The sequence below is a fragment of the Camellia sinensis genome, chromosome 7 (assembly GCF_055761805.1).
Source record: "Camellia sinensis isolate YWXY chromosome 7, ASM5576180v1, whole genome shotgun sequence".
Taxonomy (NCBI): domain Eukaryota; kingdom Viridiplantae; phylum Streptophyta; class Magnoliopsida; order Ericales; family Theaceae; genus Camellia; species Camellia sinensis.
Window position 1 is genome coordinate 70,169,288 of NC_138967.1, and position 10,214 is coordinate 70,179,501.

A 10,214-nucleotide genomic window follows, 5' to 3' on the forward strand; every position below is an offset into this window, starting at 1 on the left:
ACTTAAATTTTATCTTATAGTTTCATCTTGTACTTAATTTATACTGGTAGTGCCCGATAAAGATTCTTGAAGCTGCCTTGCTGAACTTTGCTTCTGTGATCTTCATCTTATACTTAATTTATACTGATAGCGCCCGATAAAGGTTTGGAGTTTTGCTGACTAATATTTTTTTAGTTGCCAAAATATAATTTTCTGCGATCAAATTGAAATTTGGTCAGCAAAAGTCAAAGAGGGAAGACAAAAAAAAAATGGGAATGAAAAAATGTTTAGCAATTAAAATATTTTGGTCACAGATAATAACATTTGCCGACCAAAAATCAATTTTGTCACCAAAAGCGTGAAAATTTTAGAGGGAAACATTTAATTGCCCCCGCCTATTCTCTATTTAAACCAATCAGATTGTTCTCTCTCTCGTACAGATTCTCCTTCACCGCCAAACCTCACCCCATCTCACCTCACTCTGTGACTTAGGGCTTAAAAACATGTCTGCCTCTCTCCCACTCTATGACTCTCTCAGTTTGCGACTCTCTCTGTCTCTCGTATCGGCCCTCCTCCGATTCTCTCTCTCGCATCTGCCCAGCTCTAATTCTCTCTCTCTCTCTCTCTCTCTCTCTCTCTCTCTCGCTTTTGTCTCCATTGCCGTTGGTACAGGAGCACCATTAACGTCGACGCCCGTCGCACACGAGAACCATCGCAAACCAACAGCCTATATCATCTTATCTCATAGTCACGATCCATCATTGGGGCACTAGCCAAGGTTTGTCCTCTCGGTTTCTGTCTTTCTCTCTCTCTCTCTATATATATATATGTATCTCTATATCTCTATCCCTGTTCCCCTAATTTTGGCCTATAGGGTTTTTTCTTCTTTTATCCGCATACCTTCTTCACGCAAACCTACCCCTAAATCAACCTAGCCACCACCATTCATATAGTGGGCAAATGGTTTCCTTCACTCTTCCCGTCTTTACCTCCATATCTGCAAAATCCATTCTTGAAACCCCTTCTCAAACCTTCCTTTCCTAGACAATCGAAAACACCAAGTATTTATTTTAAATGTGGTATAAAAAGCATGATCTGAGATTAAACATTTTGATTTACTTGCCTTGTATTTGTATGAAGTTAGGTTTGCTCTGAAACTGTGTAACAAAGCTGATGCTAACATTTAGAGCCGTCAATTTTGCTTATTGTAACTATGTAACATTCAGCCACTATAGAGTTCAATAATCTAGATTTTGACAATATGATTCTACATAATTTGGAATTTGACTATATGCTAGCATTTATTAACTGTTGACATTGTTACCTTTATCTTCAAATGGAACTTGGATTTTAAACTGTATGAAGAAGTTGTGGGAACCAATGGTATGTAAATGAGACAGCCCCTGAACCACTTATGGGATGTTTTTGGGTTTGAATTTTCACTTGGGGCTTTGGGTTCTTTGCTATCTTATGTACAACTACTTGCTGATGAGAGAAATTATGGAAGTTATAGTATTTGACAGTACAATCTTCACAGTTACGTGAGGTTAGATTCTGTTTCCATGAGAGCTCTAAATGTTATGGAGCATAAAACTAATGTTAACAAAGCCATCCTTTGTTTGTTGTTTTCCTGGGTAAGCTACCTCTTTTGTTATAGTTCATGAATATACACTTAATCAGACAATTAAAGTCTCACACGTGCATCATATAAAGGAAAAAGACATGAATTTCTTATTTTAGCTGATTTTGGTTTAGTTTGGTTATTGCTTCTTCAATTGCCTTAACTTGGTATTTCATCAATCTTGAGGTCTATGAATATAAATTATAATCATAATTGCATCAACTTATAGTTCTCATACTGTTTTTAACTTTTAACTATGAATTTCTAACATTTCATTTTGTTTGTGTTCACAGTTGCTTGCTTTGATTTTTTACTTCAACATTATTTTACATTGCTTCTGTGTGTGGAATTGGGATGATGTATTCACTTTATCTCCCCAAACCGTCATACACTCTGAACATATTTTTCATCTTGTGGATTGCAGTTTTGCTTTTAGTTATGCTTGCCATATCCTTACATTCAAAGGTATGTCTTTTACATGTTGTCAAGATTGGACCATATTTTTAGTGGAATTCCTCAAATCACATATTTTTTTGATAGGTCAGATAATGAAAGTGTGTTTAGATGACTCTTTTTTCTGTTTTTTTAATTAATTTCACACTCTAATTTCGGCTTCAATAATGTAAGAGAGATATTTTAGCACATATTTTACAAATTCACGAGTCACATAAATCAAATTGGTCTGCTATCAGAAGGTTAGAAATATCGTTTTTTCTATGTTGGTCTACTATCAAATTTTTTTTCTCTGTTGGTGTGCTATCAGAAGGTTAGAAATATCATTTTTTCTATCATTTTTTCTTTCTTTTGGAATCTTGATTACAGAGCATTTCTTTGGTTATGTGCTTCTAAGTTTCATACTTTTCAAACACATTTTCAATTAGCAATTGAGAATTTGCATTGAGACATGAATATATGATTCTAGTTGCTTTAACACATAATTTTTTGTTTTTTCCTGTGAGCTGCCTGCTAAGAAATGCAGTCCACAGAAACATAAGAAAGAACATGGTGATTGGACCACTGTACTTGTAAGATTTAGCAGGCTTTCTATTATCATTATTTTAGATTGAAGACTTCCCTTAGTCAATAATAATCATGTAGGGACAGACGACATGTAAATAGGACAAGTAGGTTAGGAGTTAGAGTTGAAAATGTCATAAACTTAGTCGAAAAAAGGCGTTTGGGGGATGAAAATGCAAAACAGCCCCCAACCACTGTTGTGATGTAACGGGAAGCTTCCCGGTGCCAAATACGACTTGTATGAACAGACGGTATGTACATAGGACATGTTGGTTGGGAGTTAGGACATGTACGTAAATAGGACATATAGGTTGGGATTTCATTTTTTTTATAATTTTAAATACGCCAATATATAGTCAATACTGAGTTTTATTCCCATTGCCAAGTATGGAACTGAGTTTCATAAGGGTTCAAGAAAAGGAAAATCAAGAAAAGTTGTGAGGCTTGTGTATAGTGGCCTTGAGCTTGGGCTTCATTACTATAAGCATATTTAAATTGATCTTTCCTACCTATATATTTTCATGAAGGGAACAAGTGTACAATACATAAGCAAACTCAAGGGGAATCAAGAATTATTAAATTAATGTCAAACGAATTAATCTTACCATGAACAAGTGTATCCTATTCTTAGGGAGCATAAGGTTCCAACCAAGTGAGGTTTTGCAAAATTATGAAAAATAATAATAAACAAAGATCACATTATGATTTTGTATATAAATGTTTTGGCTTTTTTTTTTTTTTTTTTTTTGAAATTTTTTCTTAACATGGAAATTTTGTTGAATTTGTTAACCACTGGTTAAATGGTGCTATGTTGGAAAGTTTGTGATGTCATTAGGTTCTAATTTCAATCCGTTGAATGGTGCTATGTTGTGAAGTAAGTTGGGACAGCATAAGAACTTTTTTATTTTTATTTTTAAGAATTGTTTTTGTATTTTTCAAGTTTTATTCCTCTCTGCTTGTCACTACTCAGTCTCAAGCCTTGCAACCTCCTGGCTTTATTGAGCTTCCATGCCTACTATTCATATCATTTAAGATATTGCTAAGTTACTTTCATATTACTTGGAATATTTCTGCTATATGTAGCTAGCAAGAGGTAAAGTTACCCTATTTAGTATTAGATTCCAAAGAGAATATATCATGTTATAAGGTGAGTTTTCATGTGCATATATCATATTCTACTCTGGTTAAATGTAGGTTTTGGAGTTGGGGATGAAGTTTCGAACTGTAGATGATATGAGTGCAATACTTGCTGGAAGAGAATGGGTTGCGGAATGTGGTGCACCTGTCAAGCATGCATCTTGAAGGAAAGGTAACAACTAGTATATTCTTATTTTTAGACTAGACTGTGTATGCATGCTATATTTTGTCATTTATATTATATGTTCATAGCCTATAATGAATTTGAATATTATATGAACGTTGAAAACTGTATTAAGATATCTGTTAGACTTGTGGTTAACAAATTAGAATAATATAGTAGTCTTTATGCATAATGGAACTCCTTATCTTCCACGAGCAAACTAATGCAACAGTGCACTCATCCTTGTAATCTATACCTCTAATTAAGAGCATTCTTAAATTGGGCCACTGGTTGGTATTTGTTCACCATTGGGTATGATGAAGAATATAGGTCTGCACCAACCCACAGATTGTGGCCTATAGATCCACCACCACTACATCCTGCTGATATGGAGTAGTCCTGGTTGGAAGAAACAAGTAGAATGAGACAGAGACTCTTACCCTCTAGTGTAAAATGGAGCAATCCTGCTGATATGAAGTTTATTAAACCTTACCCTCTAGTGTTACTGCAACAACAAACAACAAAACTAAAAGGCTTCTTTTAATAGCTGTTTTGAAGGAATCAAGTGAAGAAAATGTATAGGTTGTCTCTCCTTTTATAATTGTTTGGAGAGTCAAAGTTTTATTTTAATGATGCATATAACCGACGCTAGATGTACAAATTTTATGTTGGCTTTTTGCCAAAGAAGGAAATTGTAAAGGTTGAGAGAGGAAGACAATAACTAGACCATGATTTTGTGTTCACTGGCTGCCCAACTACATAATGACGGCAACCTGTATTCAGTTAGTATTAGAGAGTATTATAGTATAGTGTAACTTACCCTAAAACTTTTCTCCATAGTCACAGATCCATACCCACCATAACTACCCATCTGCCCTACAGCAAGCATTCCTGGTGATGAAGATGATGATGGCGATGGAACTATTGCAAAATCACACACACCACCAAACTAATATTAAAAAAAAATTAAAAATATCAAAGTACATTTTTTTTTTTCGGGTGTCAAAATTAGCTGGTTAGTTCATTAGTTAGTAGTAAGTTAAATTACTACTAATAAACATTCGATGCTTCGCCATAAATTCAAACTTAGAATCTCCCCCAATTTATTTCTTGGAAATTACGGAGTATAACCACTTGAATGTTTGAAAAAAAATAAATAAATAAAACCCAAGGATCTCAACTGCTTGACCTAAACTTAAGTTCTTCATAAAACTATCAATTTATCCACATTAAAAATAGAAAAACCAGCTTAGTCTTTAGCATAATTTGAACGAAGTGACAAATGTAAAGCAATAAATATATACATATCATAAGTACATCTACAAAAGCATTGTGGAGAAATGAGCAATGAAAACAAAGAGAGAGAGAGAGAGAGAGAGAGAGAGAGAGAGAGAGAGAGAAAGAGGAGAGAGGTTGCCGACTATTGATGCTTTGCCAGGGCTGATGTTAGGGTACTTGTTATAAACAGGATCTTCAGATCTCCAACCTCCTCCTCCTCCTCCATTTCCAACAACACCACTTCTCTCCATGGGGATATCAGTGGTGAACCTCTTCTTTTACTTCTCTCGAGCTTTATGGTTCTGAAACCAATAAAACACATTCTTTCCTTCAATCTTTCCATACTGTCTTAACCTAGCAGATATCCTCTGAATCTACTCAAAGACATTAGCAGTAGCAATAGAGGATTGAATTTGCCCGACACACCTCACAAATCCCATGTGGATGATTCTCTTCAAGTGGTCCTCTTTGCTATTTAGAGAAATGAAGTGGATGCTAACAAATAATGGGCAAATCACTGACAATGATTTGAAAGCAGTATAATTAACCATTTCAGGGGACTTTGTTTGATTCTTGTTTGAGGTCCTCCCAATTATACCCATGAATGATCAAACACTTTTCTGCTACATTAACTTTGAATATGATTTCTAAATTTTTTTATTTTTGCTTTATTTTTGGGGTGATTAGTCAAGGCTAAATACCAATCAAGGTCCACTTGAAATAACTATTTCCCTTTAGTAGTAAATTCTCAATCTCATCTTATTCTTCTACTTTTTGATCGATTGCTCAGCAAAACAATATTAGTTTTCTACTTGCTGGTTCAGTCATATACAGATCTTTACAACAAAGCATGAACCTAATAATTCCAAAGGGATCTTGCTTGATTTTGTTTGTATTGGCACTGATTTTAGACAAAGCTTCTCCCAAATAGGGGGAAAATATTAAGAAAAAACTCTTATTTTTTCTTAATTTATGCACGCTATTATAAATAATATTCAAGGGGGCTGATTATTTTTATTTTTTATTTTTTCAAATTGGGGCCTTGTCCAGTCTCCATATTGGTTTGAACAAGTTCATTAATCAATAACCTAAAACAGTCTAATTGTTTAAGAAACTTTTTTGATTGAATGATACTCATAGAGAACAATTCAGAGTGGCAAGCACCTCCTCACATAATTCACCATTAGACAGCAAATTGTATGTACTCTGTGTTGCTAATAGAATTCAACTGAGAAAATGGAGATGAAAATACCAATGCAATGATGCTTTTGCCTTTAAATGTGAGAATTTCATAACTGTCTAATTATAACATTCTTTCCTTCAGAGATTCTCTTGTTATTTGCTCAAAGACATTAGCAGTAACGGATTCAATTATGTAGGCTTACGTGACAGATGCATTTCCTCATGAAGTGTTTTTTATTTGAATCTTCACAATCTTTGCAACCCAATCTGCTGGTTGTTGACCTGGACAAATTCGTTGTGCCATAGCCAGGTAATTTTATGAAGAATGGCATTAGCTATTAGCACTACATGCATAATCACAGGAAGTGGGCTTGTTGCTTAACAAATACTTAAATTTCCCAAGGATTATAAATCCACAACTATGTTGATATAATATTTGGAATAGTAGAGAATATTATTTATTATACTTAGTTTGGGGCTAACTGCATCTAAAATATTTAGTGTTTTGGACCTTTGGTAAATGTTTCTCATTTTGTTTCCCCCTTTCATATTTGATTTGATTTGATTTTGACAAATTCAGTTTCCCTCTGGTGATTAAATGATCTATTTTTATTTTTTATTTTTTTGGATCTGCCAATAAGAGAACTAAGCAAAGAGGAAAAGAGAAAGGAACAGAGAATAAAAAAGACCCAAACAGAACAAAACAAGACTACCACTAAAAAACAAAGAGGACAACACCATGGCTTCAAAATTGATTCAAACAGAAAGCTACGAAGCTGAGTATCGAATTGAAGCCTCTCTAAGAGAAGCTTTTTAGCTTATTGAACTAAGAATTCCATTCCTTTTGAGTACTTTAATCTTAATTGGGCAATTGTTTATGAAATTTTATGTGAAGCCCCATTTGGATGAAGTTCATGTTAATCACTTACATGGCAAAATAACAAATGATGGTTATAGTTTTTTCATGAATACCTTTATCATGGTGGTTAATGATTTGTACCTGAAACTCTTTGGTTCTGCGAACAGTGCAATCGATTTGGGTTAAACACTTGCTTCAAGGTTGCCATTTACAAAAGCGAGTGTTTCCAAAGAATTACAGCCGACCCACACAGTGCATTCCTTGAATATACCAAACGAATCCAGTGTGGAAACTCAAACACCACTACAGGGAGAACCAAGGATATCTACATGCATGAGCAATGGTGGATTGGTCACCTAGGTAATATGCTTCTATTTCAGATGAACCAATCAAATGCTTTCACACTATTTCACCAGTATGCTTCACAACTTTGTGTTGTTCTTGAAGGATTACATTGATGGGAAGCTGCCTCACTTTGAAATGCCCCCCAAGAATGTCAAATAATGAAGCTGGCCAGGAGGTTGCAGATGCACCAAGCTCATCTGAGATGCATGAATCAGATTCATCTGATATCGAAAACCCTCCAAGCAGTGAAGATGAAGAAAGCACACCCAATTTAGAGCATGTATTGAATTATTTGAATTCATTTGACATGGCTAATGGATTATGTTCTGGGAAGGTCCCTGTGAAGAAAAAGCGTGAAAATGCATCTCATAAACAGCACAGGAAGCCTCAGAGGAAAAAATACCGGTCATGGAGGGTCGGGGGTGAGGATGGTGATGGAATGCCAGTAGTGAGAGCATTTCAGAAGCCAGCGAATACGGTCCTCTCAAAGTTGGACAGGTCCTCTTGTAGCTCATTGTGCGTGTCACTTTTTACTTATTGATCACTAGTATGGTTGCCTCTTACCTATAGTTTTTAAGTTTATGTTTCTTAGTGAATATGCAATCATTTTATTTGTTTTCTTCTTGTTGCCAAATTATTGAATGATGTGAACTTGATAATGATTAGGAGTTTTGTATTGTAATATCATCATATTGTTGTCTGACTACAGAGAATCTGAAACCTCTGTACATATCATAGAGATAATGCATGTGCCTTCCATATCAGAAATCATTGAAATGGACCTTATCTGAATATTAGTAGAGAATATGAAATTAGTTTGCCTTGTGTAAATTATTGCCATTGTTGCAAGTGAATGATTTGTAACATGGACAACATTTTTTTTCACTGGGGTGTAGAATGCATTGGATCTACTGCTACCGATTGTTTTAGTATAGTTGGAAATCAAAGATTTTTATTTTATTTTATTTTTTTCCGGATGATGGTAAAAGCTTTATGTTTTGGCCAGTACTTGCGCTTGCGTATTTGTTAATTCACACACACACACACACACACACACAGAGACTGCTTCCAGATCAATAAAAAAGCTAATGGACTTTGTTTTAAACTTGTCATTAATCAATATAGACTGCTACCAGATCCTCCTTTTTGCTGGTGGTTGATGGTTGTTGCTTGTTGGTCTGCTGCAACTGCTGGTTTGTTACTGCTGGTTTGCTGTTGCTGCCGCCCTCGTGACTAATGCTTGCTGGGCTGTTGTTGCTGCAATGTTGCTATGAGGTGGCTGCTACTAGATGTTTGTCTGTTGGATAAGTTTGTGGGTGATTTTCATGTCATTTTGCCTTTGTTAGTTTCATGTTTTCATTTTATTATCTGTTGTTTCTAATGTGGGTTCACAATTTGGATGTATTTGGATATTTTAGTGCCTTTACCCTTTTGGGTTTTATACATTGCTTCTAAAAGCAGTATTAGTAGTGTTTTTTTCGCTTGCACATCAACTTTAGGTGATTTCATATCAATGTTATTAGTTTGTAATAGTGGTGCCTGAGGGATGCCTCTTGTAAATCTGTAAATCTTATAAAAATATATAAATTATTTTCAATTATTTTTGATAGTAAATGTGTCGCCAAAAGTTTATTTTCTCCCACTCATATTGTGTTGCTAGAAGTATATTTTTTGCTAATGTCAATTTGTCGTTGCCAAAAGTAAACCTTTATCGACAAACAAATCGTCGGCAAATGGCAATATTTACTGACGTAAATGTGTTGTCAAAAGTTTACTTTTGCCCACTCATATTGTGTTGCTAAAAGTGTATTTTTTGCCAATGCTAATTTGTCGTTGCCAAAAGTGAAGTTTTATCGACAAACAAATCGTAGGCAAATGACAACATTTACCGACGTAAATGTATTACCAAAAGTATACTTTTGTCAACGCATATTTTGTTGCTAAAAGTATATTTTTTGCCCATGCAAATTTGTGTCGTGAAAAGTGCCACACAATCATCATATTTGAATGACTTTTACCGACGCAAGGTAAATTGCTGACGATGGATGAAGGCTTTTATCGACGACTATATTCGTCGCTAAAGGCATTACTTTTACCAACACAATGATAATTTCGTCAGCAAAAACTTTTGCCGACTCACTTTTGCCTACGAGTTGCCAACGTAGCTTGGTGTGTCGGCAAAACTCTTTGCCGACGAATTTTCCCTTTTAGCAACATATTTTGTTGCATTGCGAAAAATGCAATTTCTTGTAGTGGTATAATTTTTGTATAATTTATTGTTTGGTGGTGATAGGATGATAGGGGTAGATGAAGGAGGTTGGAAGGAGGTAATGGATATGGCAGGTATGTGCAAAAGACAGGGTGGTGAGTTTGGTAGTCTAGATAGCAGACGGTACTGGGTTTGGTGTGATGGAGGTGGATGGTGTTGATGTTGGGATTGGCTATGGATGATTTTGGTGATGGAGGAAAGCAATGGTAGATGATTGTGTTGCAGAGAGTCCAAGAGGAAGAAGATGGTGAAACAAGGAAAGGGTAGTGAAATGTTCGTATTGCCCTTGAAAAAGGGTCATGTGCGGCTCACGTGTCTGTTTTCTGTCAACAATTTTAACTGGTGTTAACAATTGGACTAAAAT

General features: G+C 35.2%; 1 protein-coding gene and 1 pseudogene across 5 annotated transcripts; one reads left to right on the top strand and one right to left on the bottom strand.

Annotated features, from left to right (window-relative positions):
• Window positions 1-413: 413 nt before the first annotated feature.
• On the top strand, window positions 414-9,195 carry LOC114289128 (uncharacterized). Of its 5 annotated transcripts, XM_082878166.1 has the most exons (6): window positions 414-757; window positions 2,025-2,065; window positions 3,812-3,926; window positions 6,575-6,687; window positions 7,404-7,596; window positions 7,684-9,195. In XM_082878166.1, exons 5-6 carry the CDS (start codon window positions 7,577-7,579, stop codon window positions 8,120-8,122), a joined length of 459 nt encoding a protein of 152 aa, XP_082734292.1. In that variant the 5' UTR covers window positions 414-757; window positions 2,025-2,065; window positions 3,812-3,926; window positions 6,575-6,687; window positions 7,404-7,576; the 3' UTR covers window positions 8,123-9,195. The 5 variants fall into 5 exon arrangements, with proteins under 5 accessions (XP_082734292.1, XP_082734293.1, XP_082734294.1 ...); XM_082878167.1 differs by lacking the exon at window positions 6,575-6,687; XM_082878168.1 differs by lacking the exon at window positions 2,025-2,065 and having other exon boundaries at window positions 419-757.
• On the bottom strand, window positions 4,050-6,709 carry LOC114297435 (protein WUSCHEL-like; annotated as a pseudogene).
• Window positions 9,196-10,214: the final 1,019 nt, after the last annotated feature.